The sequence below is a fragment of the Pseudopodoces humilis genome, chromosome 8 (assembly GCF_049639895.1).
Source record: "Pseudopodoces humilis isolate 2021_Gansu_Grassland_sample_001 chromosome 8, ASM4963989v1, whole genome shotgun sequence".
In the NCBI taxonomy this organism is placed as follows: Eukaryota; Metazoa; Chordata; class Aves; order Passeriformes; family Paridae; genus Pseudopodoces; species Pseudopodoces humilis.
In genome coordinates this window covers 18,976,436-18,996,419 of record NC_142207.1, presented here as the reverse complement: position 1 = coordinate 18,996,419, position 19,984 = coordinate 18,976,436, and the positions used below count along the sequence as shown (strand labels likewise).

Below are 19,984 nucleotides of genomic sequence, written 5' to 3'. Positions count from 1 at the left end.
GCTGGTTGCCACAATCGGGCAATTACAGCCGACTTTACTACAGCAAATGGACATAAAAGGGGGAAAAACACATGGTGAATTCTTCTTCCTGAAGAACTAAAAACACTTGAAGAACAGGGCCACTGTGTGTAATTTTTTGCTTACAGTAATGCTCCTCTCCTCTGGAAAGTCTTCATGACAATTCCACTCTCATCCCAGAAAGAGCCATTTGCCTTTGTGGCTCCCAGTGTTGCCCTTGCAATATCACAGTACCTAAGTGACACTATTTTGCTTGGAACCAGCAAAAAAAGAAAACAGTTCCCATATAGCTCCCAATAAGTAAAGTTTTTAATGTCACTGTCTAACAAGCCCACAATTCTGACACCTGTGAAACTGGAATTCAGCTGAGGTCAGAAATTTGGTTCCATACTTTACAGAGCTTCAATTAATAGGTTACTTCAGCATCTTTCATATACAGGGACTTATATAGTGCTGCTGGTGGGGGTACAGAAATACACTTAGAATTGTACCCTTATCAGACAGAAGAGAATGGTCTCAGCACACAGTACTGAGCACCTGTGATCTATGTGAAGGCAGACCAGATGACTGAACAATTCTGCATCAACTTGAATTCTCTTAATTGCCAATTCTTCTGCTAAGGTCCTGCCCCAAAGCCAAAAATCAAAGTAAGATTCTATGCTGCAGCCAATTCTGCTAAACATGGAATCTACTCTCTGTATTTTTAAAATGCAGCAATAAAGCAGAGTCTTTGCACTTAAAATGTGATATGAATACAACACATCTTGCAATACTTATTTGTAAGTTATCTATAATGTGTTGTGAAAATAGTCCTTATTTTTATTGCAGAAATAGGAAGAATTGCAAGTGAGGAAGTTAAGATCTGAAGAAGATGAATCCTCTGTATATATGTCATACATATCCATCTCTAACCCAGTCACTGTGCTACTGCAAGTGTCTAACTCTGCTTTAACACTGTAAAATCTCAATTTTCTCCTGTGCAATTGTTAGAACTACAAGGTGAAGGATTGGCAGTCTCAAGTATGTGTACTGAATGCTGACAGAGCAGATTCTTATCCTGCAGATATTTATATATGTATACACATCCATCTATCTATCTATCTATCTATGAAAGGTGCAGCATAATAGTACCCAGATACTACAGATAGAAGTGGAATTGAATGGTTTTAGGTGGTGCATAGTCAAGAAGTAAAAACAGCCTTTAAAGATAGTCTTTACTTAAATATATAAATACAAACAGTGGATAAATACCAAGCAGAAACTACAAATTAAAAGAATCAAACCAACCCAAACCACCAGTGTGTCAGAATAAATCTTTTGCATAGTAAATTCAAAGGAACTTACGTGCAAGGGGTTCCACTTCCCAGCCTTCCAGTACAGCACAAGGGAAAGGATAAACAATCAGAGTAAGAGAGAGTAGGAAGCAGTCTTTGAAGTCACTGCTATAATTCAGACAGGACAGCTGAGGTTAATAATTGCTTAAAGCAGAGGAGACTAAAGTGTGGCTTCCAGGCAAAATGCAGCTTGTGAATGCACTGTCTTTCACAGACTGAGTGGCAGATCCTGGGCTCTGCCAGTACATGGCTTAGCTCTCCAGTACATTCATAGAAAGCAATTTTCAGGAGAACAATCCCATTCACTTTGGGGTCAATCACATCAACGAGCTCTGCTCTTTAAGGGCAAAGTGTCCTGACTTTACATGATCTGTAAGGATTAGTTCTACCATCTGCACATAAGCCCTGTGTCTGCACAGCATCTGTAATGGGGCTCGTATTTCTGGGACTGACATCTTCCTGTCAAATGTACAACTGGCAGCAAGACACTAAATTCTACCCCAAACAGTCTTGCTCTGGGAATACTAGAAAGAAAATACATAACTCTTTGCAGTACCTCATTAATACCAAAACCCAGAAGAGGCTGTGATCTGTAACTTTGCCACTAGCAAACGCAGCAGAATTTCATTTTGTATTATTATTTCTATCACTTCCAGCTGTGAAATAGACATTTTGCTAACAACTACTATAAAGACGAAAAACAGAACTGGCAGCCCCAAGAAAGCAGTTTACTTGTTGGGTTTCTTTAATCTGATTTCCCTAATGTAGTTTAATTCAGTGTACCATGTTGTAAAAATAAAGTGTGGAAGCACATATGAAGACAATCACTATACAGAGTATTATTAACTTATCTGACAATCATTAGGAGTGGGGAAAAGTTTCCAGGAAAGGAAAGAAGAGTTTATCTGAAACAAGATGTGTCTTCAGTAGCATGTTATGGATTAGGAAAAAAAACCAAACAAACCCAAACAAAAAGTGACCTTTACTGATAATGAAAAACTTAAAATAATGAAACAGAACCGTGTTGTCTTACCTTGCCCTTTGAAAGAGCTTTGTAGGCTGCCTTTATGATTAGGTAAGACCAAAAACAGTGCAGAATTTGAAGGACCATAAGCAGCACATTGAAGACCCACAAGGCAGGAAAATTGCCTAGAGCTTCATACAGTTCAAACAATGTTGTATTTAATATCCTAGAAAAAAAGGGACAGAAAAATAATAACATTTTCCTTAAGCAAACAATCTCAAAGAAGTTATTTTAAAATCAAAACAACTAGTACTTGATTAGATGGGATCCACACGGACAGTTGGTTTTCAAAGTAACAGTGACTTGGACTGTTTCTCCAGAGAGAAACAACATCAAAATATTGCTTTCAATATTTAACTTGATTTGTAAATATTGCATACAGAAAACAAAGATCCTCAGTTTGCATTTCTTCTCTTCATCTGTACAGCTAGCAGATGTTGGTTGACTCAAATAACTCCTTCCCTGATTGGTAACAAAAACTAGTGTATTCCACATTTTTGAAATACAGTTATTCCATCTCAACTGCCACCAGTAGGAGTTTGGTGCCCCCATATTAGCCACTTTTTGCACAAAATCCAATTTGCATACCACTTGTGCACAACCAAGAGTGAGGCTTAGCAGTTACATACAGGACAGGTGGACAATGGGGCCGTGAGGGATGGGAGACCTTATTGCAGCCTTTTGATACTTAAAGGAGTCTTATAAAAGCATTGGGATAAACTTTTTTTAGTAGGACCTGATGAGATAAAACAACGGCTAATGGTTTTAAGCTAAAAGAGGGTAGATTCATACTAGATCTAAAGAACAGGATTTTCACAATGAGAGTGGTACTGGAACTCAGAGAGGCTGTAGACTCCCCATCCCTGCAGACATTCAAGGTCAGGTTGGACAGGGCTCTGAGCAATCCGATCTAGATGATGTCCCTGCTCATTGTAGGGAGGTTGGGCTAAATGACATTTAAAGATCCCTCGCAACCCAAATCACTCTTACAGTTCTAAGAAATTCAGGCAGTTCTAGACATTTGAACCAAATTTTTGAGAATCAGCATTTCAGATGCAGGCAATAAACTGATGTTATAATGACTTCTGAAGCTTTGTGAATACAGCACTAACTTTCTGCCCAAATACTCTTCCACAGCAGGTGAGTTCAATCTATCTTAGCAAACAGCCTGAGAGCAGAGAGAACAGACAATAGAAACAATGTCATTTTTAAAAACAGATAATGATCTAGGAATGACTGTTAATTGGCAAGGGGGGAGGGCGGGGGGGGGGGGGGAAGGCAATATAAGGATTTGTTAACCTTCATCCATTTTCTTTTCTGATGCAGGAATTCATTAAAAACTGCTTGCGTTCTATTCTTTTCTCCTTGTTTTAAATAACCCATCCCCGCTAGACACTAGATGGCGCGTTCAGCCCGGCCAGCAGGGCCACCAGCCGGGAAGGGGATGGCACCGGACCCTGCCTGGGCTCCAGAGCAGCACAGCTCAGCGGAGAAGTTACTGATACTGGTCTCAGCTTTTTAATGAACAACCACATTTGCCACAATCCTTTCCAGCAACATAAAACCGGTTCAAGTAGTACTAACATGAAATTTGTTGTACAGACAACAAATCCAGAATACAACGTTTACTGCTAATGATTGATCTGTGTAACACCATTGGTCAAAAATCAACCCGTGATTTCTAATACACTGGCCTTAACACTGCAGGAGTATTTCACAATACTTCTACCTTTTTATTTTTGCCTTTCTACACTGCAGAAGTTGATATTTTATAACCATCCTATAGAGCTGTGTTTTAACACTGTCCTCTGTTTATGGTGTGAATGATAGTAAAAGATTTTAAAATCATACAAAATTCGGGTAGTTAGAAAGAAAGTTAGGCTTGGCAAGCCCTGGGAAAAGTGTTAAAAGTAGGCCCTGGGAAATGTTAGGCCTTGTGCTTGCTAAGATCATGTGAAACTGTACCTGTGTAGTCAGTATATGATAAATGATATAATTGTTAGATGTGATTAGATATAATTATTGTTTAAAGAATCATGAGAAACTATGTTAGGGGTTTGGGGGGGATCATGAGAAATCCATGTTTGGGTAAAATCAATGCATACAACAGAACAATATAAGTTTATTAACTAATATGAAAGTTACATAATTATACATATAAAAACATGTTCAACTCAAAAACACGTCGGGTCAGATTTGGGTATGTGCACCCCTGACACCCAGAGCTTTTTAATAAAGCACCTTCATACAATCATTCTGTGATTATGTGTTCCTGAAGGCTAACATGAACACCAGAAAATGTCTTCCAGCTTACAAAAACCCTGTCATATTATTGCTTCTGTCAGGTAGAACTCTTCAGTCTCAGCTTTGTGCAATTTGTTCTGCCAGTGGTAGCTCTATTTGTCACAGCAACACCCCACTTTACAGTTCAAGGGGACACGCTCATTATATCAAAACAGAGGTGGAGCCAGCACTGTTCTACTTCACCAGTGCTTACTGCAGTTCTAACCATAATATCAAATTCAAACCTGAAATCAACAACTCCTCTATATAAAGTTATCATTGTTGAAACTCAACTGTCTTTATGTCTAAAATTTTAAATGCCATAGAATTGTAAGTGAAGCTTCTGCACTTTTTTGTTTCTATTTTTATTAACTGGACCAAATTCGTCTCTGGGGACATCCACAGAAATCAAGTAAAAGAAAGCAGCATTAGAGTGAGCTAGTCCACTCTTGCAGAAGTCAAGAAGGAAGCAAGGCCAAAATGAGTGCTTCTGGTACCAAAAACAGTTGCACATGTAAATGACTCATATATTGTGTTTTAGATAGGGAAATAAGCCTCAATGAAAAAGCAGACTTCTTTCAAATCTGTTTATGTCTGGCCAACTAAGGACAGGACTGTAATTCCCCATTAAAGTTGTAGAAAGGATCTCAGTTGTTCACCAATGCTAAGAGGCTTCAGTGGTCTGATGTGCAAGCTAGGTGTTCACATGAAGCTAAGACTAGGTCTAAGCACCTACAGAGCAGAAACTGAGTGAAAAATACAGAAAACTAAAGAAAAAATGGAGACAAGCAAATAAACTCTCAAAATAAAAGAAGTATTTAATTTTAAAAGTCTGAAGTGGGGAGAAAATTCGTAAGGTTATGAGTCAGAATACATGGAGAAATTCTACTTGTAGAGACTGAGGAAGAAGGGGAGGGAAGACAGGTTAGACCACTTTCCATCAATTTCACTGCTGCAAGTATTCAATTGAAGCATTTTAATCAACTCTACAAATAATAGGGACTGTAAATAGCAGCATGAAAATGGATTACATGGAGAAGAAAGTGTCTAAAAGATGTATATGCAAATAAATCTTAAATTCAAATACTCAGAAAAGCACTCAAATCTGTAAACACACTTGCTTGGATTTTTCAAAGCTCTACAGTGGTTAAATCCCGGCTTTTCATAATGAATGATGGAAACTTTGATTCTTGGGTATCTGACTTGAAGCAGCTGGACTTGACCTCACAGTGAAAAATTACTTTAAGCTGCAAATGCTCTACCTTTCTGAAAACTTTTGTCAGCATTTCTCACATCTTTGCAATTTGAAACTAAATGTCAGCTTCTGCTTTTGAAAATAATTTCTGGCAGTTTTTTTTCCTGAGCCCCTGGAAGATTTTGATAGCTGGAGAACACAACACAATTTCATGGAAAGTATTCTTCCCTTGTTAAATGCATCCCAAGGAGGGTTGTGCATCTGGCTGTGTGAAGCACTCAGTTTAGCATCTTGAATTAAGCAGTATGGCTGATGAAAGCAAATAAAAATCAATTCACCACTTAAGATCCAGTCTGCTCTTATAGAAATCTGTGGCATTTTTTTCAGGAACACTGCCACAATATCTGAGCCACTGGGAGAGGTAATCCTGTACTTACTGTACTACCACTCTAATTTAACACTCGGAATAAAATGAGTATGTTTTCATCAACTCCTAAACAATCACCTGCAACACATCAACAGTAACACAGGTTTTTGCTCTAGTCTCTAACTCTATCCAGGGAAGCAGCACCTGGGACACTAGAGGTAACAAGTCCACACTGAGTCATTAACATTACACTCCCTTTCCCACCACTTAGTGGGCCCAAATCCAGGCTCCTGGTTATCAGCTACTAATTCTTGGCAAGTTGATCCCTTGTCTTGCACCGAGGATGAAAATCTGAAGTGAGATAAAGAAAGAAAGGGATGGGTGGAAGAGTAAAATCTTTATCTATATTGTTTGAGAACTGACAAAAATGTGCTGTGTTTGCTTCTGAAAGGATCGTGAGAGGAACAAAAAGAGATGAAAAGGAGGATCCCATGGAAGGAATAGGTATTCTTCCAGACAAGCAAGAAATTAGTGATAAACTCTGCAGAATGATGCATAGCAGGATGATGGGCACTATTATCACATCCAATGGGAGCAGAAACTGCGCAGCTGAAATTAGTGCTACTGCAAGTTGCCTTCCCTTCTGCAGCACTGTCCAGTGACCAACATATTCTGCTGCAACATGCTGAATTAAAGTCACTTTGTTAACACAGCACAATAGACAGAAGTCTCAAATATGACCAAAGACAGCCCAATACAATTTTAGACAAGCCCAGCTTGTCTAGAAAAATCAGAATAAATGTATTTATTTCTACTAAATGTATATTAAACAACAGTGTTCTATATTGCACCATAACACCTGTATTGGAACACCTTTCAATACTGCACACATTACCAAGAGAACAGGTAATTACATTTATGCAATTATGTAGTTAGATTAATTATCCCATTTAGTACAGTAACTCAACAGTATTCCTACCAGCAATACTTCAATGTTTCTGCCTTTTTTGTATTTTTTCCCTAAAAAAAACAAATAATTGCACTTACTTCTGCCCCCAAAACATAGTAGCTTATTCTTCATTATATGTGGTAAAAAGTGACTATGACCAGAGAACAAAGAGTCGGGAGCTCTAAATTGTGGATTTAGCTCTTATATTAACTTACGTGATCTAAGAAATTTTCAAATTTCTTTACACTGTTCATTTTTTGGTAAAGATGGACACAAAGTATTGGCACACCCTGTTGGCCACATAAAGATGTGAGAATTATTAGTTTGTTTATAAAACACTGTGGACTACTTCCTTAACAGATGCCATAAAACTGACAGGTAGAAAAAAAATATCACTGAGATTCACAGGTAAATAAAGAACAGTGGAGCGTGAGAACACATGTATGCACAAGTTGATCAGCCACAGGATGATAAATCATATACATTTCATCAGTGGTCAAGATTCATCTCTGCGATTTAGACCTTCATTGAAATCTAATAGGAATTCATATCCCAGGCTGTCCTAGTTACTTTTAATTGTGCTACACAACAGGCCTTACACACAGTTGTTTCTGCGTAAGATTTCAAATGAGTTAAACAGCTTTTTACCTGAGAAGTGTATGGAATCATACACAAAGCAGTCATAAAATTGAGGAAACTTCGGTTTATAGCACTCCACGTACTGGAGTCCTCAAGCTGCAGTGCAGCTAAATATTTAATTATAGCAAATCCAGTACATAAGGGCTATACTGCCAAGTTTTTCATCTGAGTTTCAGCTTGGCCAGCTGCTGTGTCTATATCACTGTTCTGCTTCTTAGTTCTTGCTGAGTGGGAGAACAAGCTTGTTTCCCTTTTCAGATCCTGCTGTCTCTTACATTTTCAGCCCTCCAGAGTATCAGTGCATGGCAAATACAAGATGAGTAGCAGAGACCCACTGTGAACAGAGAAGAGTCAGATGAACCAGTCACCCACACAGAAGCAATGAAGCAGGGAAGGAAAGACTGAGAGAAAAAGAGAGAGATGATCTTTCAACAGCACTTCAGAGTGATTCATCAGATTGTTTGGTTGGTGGTGGTTATTACTCTCCTTCTTTTAGAGAGCTGATAACAGATCTCTGCAAAATGCAGTGACAGAAAGAATATAAACTACTGAGTCAGTATGCAGAGCAACCTTAAATCCACACACTTCAATTTTATCAGCGAGGTCACCACCACATGGCATTCTGCTCACCCGCAGCCACCCCACATCAGAGGATTTCCTGACATGGTACTAATAGATGTTCAGCTGCTGTGGAGATGGGTGGCTCCTATCCTAATACTAATCAGGAATAACATGTCTGCAGAAATTACAGCCCTGCCACTGAAACTATTATTTTAAGCCCTGTGTGCAGATCAATTGGATTTCAAATTACTTAACTAAAATGATGGAACAGGCAGGAAATTATTCATGTTTGATGTACTGTAGAAGAGACCTGATCAAACTGTCACTGTCCTGGTTTCAGCTGTGCTTTTCACTCAATTCCTTCTCATCAGCAGTTACCGCTCATTAGCTGATTTTGCAGCCACTGGTATGAATAGCAGCATTTACACTCTTGTGGACAGAAAAACACAGATACAAGGTCATAGACACTTTCACAATCCAAACTAAAACCTCCGAAGAGTCCTTCATAGATATCAGGATATGGAGAGAAATCAAATTTTCTAGCGGAATGTAATTATACTCAGCAAGATGTTGTATCAGTAATGTGTTATGGCAAAATGCTTGTGTAAAGGCCCATTATAATAACTCACAAGTACTGAAGAACTATGTTACACTAAGAATGACACTTCAAAGTCTGAAAATCTTCAGGTACATATAAAACTTTCACATGAGGAACAGAAAACACATATCAAGATCCATTTTCCTGGAGTGCAAGTTATTCTCCAAAGAGGAAAAGCATTTGTTGTAAACTATAGTTTCCAATCTTTGCAAAACAGAGTATCAGAGTATAAAAAAGCCATCCTCATGCCCATTTCTGATGACAAAAAATAAGTGCAGTTGTGTTAACTATATGCCATAACAATGTCTGTGAAATCATCCCTAAACAGTTTTCAGTTTAATCCAATTTTCTTTATAATTATTTATATCTTCAGAGCTACTATGGGTCAAACTGTGCCATTGTGCAACACCGAGGAAACCCACAGAACGTGCTCATTTACATGGGGGCTGTGTTTCTCCCAGGGTGTTCAGCCACAATGACCTCCTCCTAGCTGAACACAAACAAGATGCCAGCTCCATCATGGCTGTTGATCATGGTGTTCAAAAGTCAATTACTATTTCAAGCTGGTAAGTTAACTTACTCTCCTGCTTTTGCAGAGCTATGATTTTTACATCCCACATACTTCAGAAGCTTGCAGTAGCATTGTTCTGCTTTTGTATTGACTCTGTAGTGCCACAAAATATCTGCCAGTAACAGCAAACCCTGGTGCTAAAGATACCTCTAAGAGAAAAGGTGCTGAGAAGAGGCAGAATGTTTGCCCAAGTTCAAACTACCTACCTGAGCCAATTTAAAAGTGGCTTAGATGTCTGGCCCCAAGAAAAACACCCATGCTGCTTCCCTTGCCCTGACACATTTACACTTGGCAGAATAATTCTGAGCATGAGAAGTGCCACTGCACAGGTATCTGTCCTGTTTCCAGTTGGAGCACTGGTTTTAGACAGCACTTTTTTCTTAATAAAAGGAGAAATAAGAACACCAACTGAATAGGCTATCCTTGACAACAGAAAGCATTACTATAGCCACAGAGTACTGTAGAAACTGTAGTCTGTAGAAACTAAAAATGAGGATAAGAATAGTTTTGAAAGTCTGATGAAATATTTTTTCATGTAATTTTTTCCTACTGTGATCACATGAAAATTTTAAAAACAGCAACACTGAGCAAATGCCACTTTTTGTTATTTACATTGCAAGCCCATAATGGTGAATGACACCTCTAACCTTTCCCTTTCTTATAGCTTCCCTGTAAATAGCTGGATCACTATTAACCTGGTACTCCAAAGATTTCATCCTTGCTTCTTGTAAAACTCCAGACGCCTGAGTTCACAAATTCTGTAAAAAAATCGAGGAAATAAAATAACTAGGCATTAGAAAGGATAACATCTGATAATGTTTTGTCAGAAGCAGATGGGATGACAACATTATATATGCTCTGCTAAAGAGCTAAGACAGGAGTTGTGAGTAAATTTACAGAGACTTAGTTAGTTAAACCTTCTTTTTAATCCATAAATTGAAGCCTATGAGTTTCTGAATATACTACTGTTAGTTTTCCAAAACCTTGTTTTTAATTGCTCTTGATAAACTGATTGCTTATAAGTTGCCTGCTGAAACTACAGACTGATATGTAAGCACAGCAGATAATTTTTGCAAGTTCTACAGCATCCACGCAATGAAAGTATGAATAGCATCAGGAATTAAGTATCAAAATCATAATTTATTCTTTCAGTATCTGCTATCCACAAGCAACTTATGATTGTGCTCTGGTTTAGACAATATTCTGAGCAAAATGTGTTTGAGAAAGTGTAAGAAGATACTATCTTAATAAAAAAGTTATTTCATTATACTAGCTAGGCTAGAAAGATTTACAATCCAACAAGAGTAACTAAAACCACTGCAAAATACCTGTGTTCATCCAGAGTGCAGACAAGGTCTGAGCAGCTGGGATTCATCTGGCTACCTGAATTCTTACTATGTGAAATAACTGACCAGGACTCCTGCTTTAACTACTGCCTACATATTGCTTTGGCACTGTAGGATGCTTTTAAGGGTAGGTTGGAGCTTTCTATTTTACCAGTATGTTCAGAGGAATGAAGCAGGGTGACTCTGCTGTGGTCCACATGCTGTCTTCCCATACAACATATGTAGTCCAAGGGCCGATCAGGAGAAAATGTGACAGGAAAGAAAACCAGCATGAAATACAACAATTCAACTCAGTCAATATCAGCTAAAGAACAAAACTAGGAAAAAGAGGGCCAGCAAATCTTTGTAGCAGCTGCTTCTTATGGGGGTTCTGCACTGCTCTATTTGCTCAGAGAGAAGCAGACTCCAGGATAAATGAAAGGGAGTAGTGCCAACTTACAATACCATATCACTATTTGGAAACACGGCGTGTGCATTAAGGACAGGGCTATGCCCCATGCTAGTGTTCAGCCAATGGTGGAACTCAGGAGGAGCTATTCTGCCAGTCATGCAGAGATGACTGCAAGTCTGGTAATAAGTAACAATGGTTCATTAGGCTCACCATGGTGAACTGCAGTTAAATGTAACTCATGAAGAATCATGCCAGGCTTGTCTGGTTCATGCAGATACTCATTGCCACACAAAGGCAAACAGATATCAGCCATAAGCCAGACTGTATGCACAGTCATGAACAAGCTTTAGAAATGAAAGAACAGCAAGGAACAAAGTTGTTTTTCTGAGGCTTGGCTGACCCATACCTCTATAAAGTACATTGGCACCAAAATCTCATTTAGCAGAAATGAGCCATACACTGCAGTTGATAAGGAGACATACACCTGAAACAACTTTGACTTTTAACATTATCTTTTCCAATTTTTTTCCCAGAATATTTCCAAACAGACTCACAAACAGAATATCCAGCTAAGATGTACCTACTGACATCAAACAAGACTGTAACAACTAATCAAAGTAGTTGGCAGTCCATCTTCACAGCTTTTCATGTAATGCAATACTCTGGACACTGACAGTGTACAAAGAGATGAAGAACAGAAGGGCATAATACAGACAACCTGAATTACACCGGATTTGCCTAGATGAGAACCTGGGGGACAGCATATGCAGAACATGACCTCTGCTCCTTATAATCTGCTTAAATCAGGCTTTCATTTAAATCTGCACCGTTAAGGCACTATTTCACATTTCTCAGTGCATGTATGTAATATGCGCGTGCTGAGACCTCACAGGTCACGAGTGCCAAGGCTGTCCACTTGTGTCCTCGCCTTTGAGCAGTACTTGTCACTGAAACACAGTTTTGTACCTATCATTGTTCCCAGACAATATAACTCATTATAAAAGTAATCAAAAGGAGTGAAAAACTCAGGAAAACTGCATGCTAGTAACTAATCAGAGCAATTTGAAAGAGCCTAAATTTTACTGGCTTGGTGCCTTAACCTGGTAAATAAATATAAGCCCAGCTTCCCTGAGAGCTTGAAGTAACTGCTTTACCCAGCCTGATTAGACTAGCCAAAGGCTTGCATACTTTATATAATTATTTTGTTTGAGATTGCTTTCATTCTCCCTACAATCCTGTATCACCTGAGAAGGCATCATGTTTCCTCTGAGTCATGTAGAGTTGTGTTCTGTGTTGCAATTTGCTGGAACAGTGATTATGTGCAAGTGGGAGAATTTCACAAGCAAAATGTCTTGTCAGTGAAAATAGCAGCTTTACTCCTACATTCACTTAGCAGCAGGAGGCAGAAAGTATCCTGGGGTTTTTGAGTTATTGCTTAAATGAACTCCAGATGCCTGCAGAAAGACTGCTAAATATATACCTAATTGCCAGTTTCTTTTGTCTTAGCCCTGCTGTTAAACACCCTTCAAACAACAGCATTTGATACATTCTGAATTCTTTATTAGCACCTTTATGCAAAATTAAATGGCACTTATGCAAAGCGGCAGCACAACAGCACACCAGTGCTTCGGAAGTGACGTCACTGGAAGCCTGTCTTGGGTATTCACCTTCCTGGATGGGGGAAGTACTCTTATAAATTACAGTCTTGCTTTTACATTACATTCACACTGGTTTTATACCTCTCAGCTTTTATGCTAGAAAAAGTTGCATATTTATGTAATATTAATCAGGCACCAAATTCTGCTATTTTGAAATTTCAGCAAAGGAGAGCAAAACTATACTTCCTGGCCTGCTGCCACTCCAGTGAGTCATCTTTGCTGACATGCAAACTAATAGGGCTGAAGATTTAGAATTGCTGTTTCATAGAGGAAAAGGATTTGGGAGACACAAGCTCATGTATCCCATGGTTCATCCCTGCTAACTCTGACTCCCATAAGCATTGCCTACAGAACAGCTGTGAACAATGAAACTGCCTCTGGCTGTATCTAAGGGTAGCCATTAGGAATACATATGTCAAGGCTTTGGTCTGGAAATAAAACAGTCTTAAAAAAATCAAAGATCATATATACCACACTAAACTATTTGCATATTCAAAAAAATAAATACATTTTTCATTGACTAAGGGTGACACTGGTTTGGGCTGACACAGAGTTTTCTTCATGGCTGGTAGTAAAGGGCTATATTCTGAATTTCTGCTGGAAACAGTGTTGGTACTTCCAGGATGTTTCTGTTATTGCTGAGCAATGCTCACATAGAACAAAAGCATTTTCTGCTGCTCACACAACTCTCAGTGAGGAGAATGGAAGTGCACAAGGAGTTAGAAGGGATTACAGCTGGCACAGCTGCCCCCAGGGCATACTCCACACCACATGGTGTCATGCTCAGCATACAAACCTGGGGGAAGGAGATCACGTTTAGAGTCTTAGTGTTTGCATTTCCCAGGTCACCATTACACATAGCCCTGATGTCCTGGAGATGGCTGAACACCTGCCAGCCCACAGGAAGTACTTGATGAAAGCCTTGTTTGGCTTTGCTTGTATGCACAGTTCTTGCCTTAACCTATTTTTATCTCAGCTGTTTTTATCTCAGCTCCTAAGTTCTCTCACTTACACACTCCCGATTCTCTTCCCTATCTCAGTGGTGGGAAGGGAGCAAGCAGCTTCCTGGGGCTTTGTTGGCAGCTGGGGTTAAACCATGACAAGGCAGAGGGATCACCAGGATAACCACTCTGGTTGTGACATGGAGTACACAGCACACTGTCAGCTGCTGCATTCCTGTACATGGACAATCCATGGTTCAGTCTTCTTTACACTCTCCATTCATGCATTTCTATATTGCTAATACCTGTTTTGAGCTTTCTCTTTTCTGTGCTAAACCATCCTACCTGTCTCGCCTTTCCTCATGCGAGAGATGCTCCTGTCCCCTCATCAATCTTGGTGACTTTGCTGGACTGTCTCCAGTAGCTTTATGCCTCTGTGACACTGGGGAGGCCAGAACTGACACAGTGCTCTACAGGTGGCCTCACCAGGGCTGGTAGAAAGGAAGGGTCACCTTTCTCAGCCTGCTGCCCACACCCCTCCTCATGCAGCCCAGGGTACCACCAGCCTTCGTTACCACAAGGGCACAGTGCTGGCTCATGCTCACCTTGGTGTCCACTGGAACCCCCAGTTCCTCTGGTGCAAGGCTGCTGTCCTGGTGGTCAGCCCCCAGAAAACAGAGGTGCAGGGCTCTGCACTGCCTTTGCTGAACTTCTGAGGTTCCTGTTGGCTGTCTCTCCAGCCTGTAGAGGGTCCTTCCCTTTGGATGGCAGCACAACCCTGTGGTGTATCAGCCATTCCTCATAGGTTGGAACATGAGCAAACTTCCTGAGGCTGCACTCTGCCTCATCATCCAGTAATCATGTAATTACAAGCCAGTAATTCCATCATGGAAGCTTATCAGGTTGGCCAAGTATGACTTCCCCTTTGCAAACCCATCCAGTCTTCATCTGACTGAGCCTTCCTTTAAGCACAGTCAGGTACTGCAGTCTCCAGTGGCAGAAATGCACTGGTGAAATTTATTCCTCCCTCCATTCCTCAATATAAAACAGAAAGCAAGGGACAGGTGAAATCCTATGAGCAGGAATACCTGAGATCATGGAAGTAGAGACACTATCTTACTTAATTTACAGAAATTCCATGTATGGCCCAGTTGGCTTCAAGGAAGGACTGAGGAAGGGAAGAAAAACTGTTTAAGAAAGAAAAAATTGCTCCTTGAAGAAAATAACAAGTGTTTCCAAACATGCAGTTTGCGTGTCTATCCATTTTCATGTTTTGTCATGTTTGCTTACCAACTCACAGCACAGTAGGGACCAGGCATTATCACAATATCTTTGGAGACATCAAATGCTAAAAGAGACTTGTACATTGTAGGGTTAAGCAGAGCTGATGACACAGCTCCCTAAGAGCATCTCAGTCTTACCCCGTTTGCATTAACAAAACCTCAAAGAGATATCATTAGAGCTTTGAAAAGGAAACTTTTCAAAGTAGTAGGGAGGTTGACACTGGCATCTGTAAATCCTCTGCATAGCTGAATAAGGAGCTCAGTGGTAATCTAAACAAACTCTGCAAAGGGTACAATTTCTGGCATTCTTGGTGTTTCCCAAGAACAAAATTGTCATTGTTATCTCCTGATGCAACGGAAGACCTCTCTTACTTTCCTAGAAATACAGATATCTGTGCTAGTTCTGTTAACAAGAAAGAAAGGGTCAAGAATAGAAAAGAGCCACGGCCAACATCTTCTCTCAGTCCTCCTCATATAGAGTGCACAGGTTGCAGAAAAACTTTAATGCATTTTTACAATGAAGTACAACCATGTGTTTCCTAACTAGCAATCTGCCCTCTGTGTGTAGAAGATCCTAGCTAAAGAATCAAACATCTATGTTCAGTCTGCATGCATGCATATCTACATCATGTGTATCTACAAGCCAGTGTGTGCAATGCAAACAGCTGACTGTCTGGGCAGATGTGAGATTACAGTAAGACCTGTGTAACTACCTTCTAGACATATGTGTTACACAGCTGCCCCAGGAGCTCCAATTCAAAGGAGAGGTGGAAAAGGAGTAGCCTGAGGTATTGCAATCTGCATGGCAATAACAACCTTATGCCAATTTCTGCAGGTCAGACTTTACTTAATCCACCGTGTTTTTCTTTAAGCTGAAAGTGTTCATGAAGTGTGCACTGAAAGCTTTTCCTCTCATTTCTTGCCAACATAGCCAGCCACCTGCTAGTCTGAAGTTATGCTGTCTAGAATTCATTTCTACCTTAACACCAGCAGAAGCCCCAGATGTTTCTCATCTAGCACACAGTAAACACAATGGCACTCTAGCAAATAGGCTATTTCAGGACCTGGTTATGTCTGGAACTCTCCCTGGTGCTTTGGGAAACAGAGTAATGGCAATGAATCATGTTCAATTATAACATAGTTATTTCAAGCGTGTTTCATGCCTAGCATTTGAGGAAAACAATGTCCTTACTCACCATAAGGGATATATGCCAAGCCTACTGACAATGAAGACAATGGCAAATGTAAGGAACAGGAGGTCACTCAGTTTTTGACACTTGCAATAGTTTGCCATTTTGGCAGCCTGTAAAAGAAAAAGATGTCTCTTTACTTCCATGAAGACAACTGAATTCTCTTTTACTGTATATAAGCTGTAAGAAAAAGAAGAAACCAAATTTTTATGAAATTGCTAACATTTTCACTGGGCCATCTCACAGTGATCTTGGAACTCCTCTCCACCAAGCAGCTGGAAAATATCTTCTTTGGAAAAGAAACCAAACCAGATTGCATAAAACTAGAATATGTATTTAATTTCTTTATTTCCCACTCAATTGCATTTTTGAGATTCTACAATTTCAGATTCGCAGAACTCTTCTCAACCTTTTACTGAACCCCAATGTGCTTATGGTGTCTTTGTCCCCAACTTCTTTACCTGATTAGCTTTCACCTTTTTGATATGCTCCACTGGCATTTTCAGCATCCATCTACCTTCCACGTGCCCCATGCTCTCTGACCTTCTGGTAGCTGCTATATATAAACTTTGTCTCAATTCCTTCAGTACATCCCATACACTATGCTTTTCTAAAGCATCTCTTCTTCCTTTTCTGCCTATACAGAGTAATTTCCCCTTCAATGATTACACCCCCCCCCTTCAAGTCTTTTTCCAAGGCTCTCTTTTCAGCTTCTGCTTTCTAACTTGCTGCCTTATGCTTATATTTACATGCTTTTCTCACTTGTCTTCATGCAGTCTTCCAATTCTGTGAAGGACTTACTAATTCATTACTCTTCTCTGAAACTGCTCATTAAAACACTGATTTTCCCAGAAGTTTCTCTACCCTTTTCTCTCTGAAGAAAACGGTATCTAGGGAGGGAAGCTTGTTTTAAGATGTCTGCGCTGCTTCCATAGTGTTAATGTGTGCAAGCAGTTAATTATTTTAAAATAACATCTGCTTTGAGATAGGGACAGTCTTTCTTCTTGCTTTCTGTCAAATGTATCCAGAGATTCCACTAAATTCACTGGGAACCCTTTCAAAGCTCCTTTCTGAGGGGACCCACATCCAGCTCCCAATATCCCAGAAGATACTTGTGCAGGCTTTCCAGAGCACTAAGAGGGAGCAAAATTGCCACAACTATGCATACAGAATACGATTCTGAATGCAGAATTCAAAACAGAGAAACAGATAATCTGGGTGCCAAAACCAAACATATGCACTTTTGGATGTTACCCAATTTCTGCAATGTACCTACTAAAAATCTGAACAAGAAGAATATTCCTCATTAAAGAAACCAAGTTAGGAAGCTCCTAGAACACGAGGAAAGCCACCAGCACTGTGAAGAAAACACAACCCTTCTGAACCAGCCCTATTTTCCAGAGGACACAAATAAATTTCCTAGCAGTTTGTACTCACAGCCTAGTCTGAAGGAAAAGAGAACACTTTGGTACCAACATACAAAGCAGAAGCATTACTAACTTTCCTGCTTTTCACATGATGGAAAATTCAGTTCAGGATTTCTGGATGTATTTCCATGACTACAACTGAATAACACAACATTATATATTCTTGAAAATCTTACTATGTTTCTTCCATAATTCCAAAAATCTTTAGACCTGCGGAAAAAAAATCTCACCTCCAGTATTCCCAGCAATGCACACTATATTTTGCAATGAGAATAATAAAAAAGGGTGCGTTCCAGCTTTCTATGGATGTGTTTCATTATGAAATGATAGATGGTAAGCATCTAGTGGCCTCCAGAAATAGCTTTTCATTTTTACAAATATGTAATAAGTAGCACAGGTCAGGTGCACAACTGACCCATCATGACAAGATATTTCACCAACTTCTTTTGCAGTTTGATAGTTTTCTTCCTCTGCACTGACATTCCCCTCTGGAATGTCAGCAGTGTGCAAGAGTCCATCTCCTCTCATATGGCACCAGTGTTGTGACCCATTGCCCTAGCAGAATTTCCAATCAAACCAGACTGAAAGAATTTACTAGAAAGACTATTATAGTCACAGCTACCTATACACATTACTAAAGCAGAAAAATCAGCTTTCAAATATGTGATTACTTTTATCATGAAAAAATCCACATTCTCTTTTGCCTTCTATCTCAGGTAGTCACATGCCTTCTAGTAAAAAAGATTAAAAAATAAAACCATATTCACAGCACTACTGAATCAGAGTGGCAGGATCTTGATTTTGCAATAGGACTCACACAGTGAGTCTATATTCTTCCAAAACAGGTATCCTTATGGGTACTTGAATAAAAAATAATTTCAGACAAAATAGTTATTAACTTTGGAGGAGAGTTCAGAGACAGCCAAATTCTAGCATGACCCAGAGCTGTCTAGTAATTGATGCAGATAATGAATGATGCCATGTCTAAGTTACCACTATAGAAGTTACAGACCAACTTAACTTAAAAGAACTTAAATCATCCCTTCTGCTCCAAATACAACTGCTTAATGTTGGTACTGGGATCCAGAAGCATTGGAACCTGGAAAATCAGAGGTCAGATCACCGGCCACACCCAAAAAAGCCATTAAATTGTCAAAACACCTTCTGCCCAGCAAAGCAGAGCAGAAACACTGTGACACCTTGATTCTTTTGGAGACAGTTATTGCTCCACATGCCATGTCACAGAGGTTAAGAACCAGGTGATCCACTTTCACCACTTTCCAGATTTTGAAACTTTAGATTTTGATTTTACCATGTTGTATTTAAAATCTGCATGTAACCCTCCCTGGCATACAATGCATTACCAGTCTCTGCTTTGTGAAAGCAGTATATCAAGGGATAAACCAGTCTGAAATCAGAAACACATGCTGCTACAAGCGCAAGATATTTATGCAAGTAAATACACTATATTAATCACTATTACTATCTTAAACTGGCTGAGGAAATATTTGTTCTGCATAGCAAAAATATTCTACCTACTGAAAGGATGAAATATGAATTATCTCACCTCTAGGACAATATCAGCTGCATCATGAAGACATAAGATCAAGGTTCCCACTCGTGTCAAATTGGTTACATATGAGAAGGTAATCAGGGTGACAGTTACAATGTGATGTGTAAACATGATTCCAAAATCCTAGAACAGCAGAAGCAAGGAAAAGACACAAAAAAAAAAAAAATGAAGCAAACACTGATATTCTGTACTCATATACAAAACTGGATGGGTGTTTCTTAAATCCAGCATTATATTTAAGCTATAAAAAGATCTAGTATATAAGTGCATTATATACCCTGCTCTGTATATCATTCAAATTGAATAAAATAATCATTGTATGTTAAACAAATGCAAAAAACCTTATTGAAAGTTAGGCAATGACCACAATTCTCAGTTCATAGTAATTTAACCTAATAAACATTTACACTTGAAGTTACTTTGAAAAGGCATATGTACATGCAAATCAAATTCCACCACACTTTTTATGCACCAAGTAACATATGATTATAACAATATGCATAACCAAGTGCTAAATAATGCACCATTCAGAAGAAAGAATATAGCTACAAGGGAAGACTAAACACATTTCCATTGCACTAGGACAACAGGCACCTGCCAAGAAAAACTGACAGAATCCCAGATCTGGGCTTTTAT

General features: G+C 39.3%; 1 protein-coding gene across 3 annotated transcripts in view; it reads right to left on the bottom strand.

Annotated features, from left to right (window-relative positions):
* Positions 1–19,984, bottom strand: part of CERS6 (ceramide synthase 6) — a 99,818-nt gene that overhangs the window by 6,713 nt on the left and 73,121 nt on the right. The window contains exons 7-10 of one of the 3 annotated variants that reach the window (XM_088059045.1): positions 19,343–19,471; positions 16,355–16,461; positions 2,386–2,542; positions 1,363–1,386 (exon numbers count right to left, since the gene is read on the bottom strand). In XM_088059045.1, coding sequence (XP_087915171.1) covers positions 1,363–1,386; positions 2,386–2,542; positions 16,355–16,461; positions 19,343–19,471 — 417 coding nt within the window. Of the gene's footprint in view, positions 1–1,362; positions 1,458–2,385; positions 2,543–16,354; positions 16,462–19,342; positions 19,472–19,984 lie in introns of those variants that run through there. The other 2 variants (XM_088059046.1, XM_005519768.3) reach the window with 2 other exon arrangements.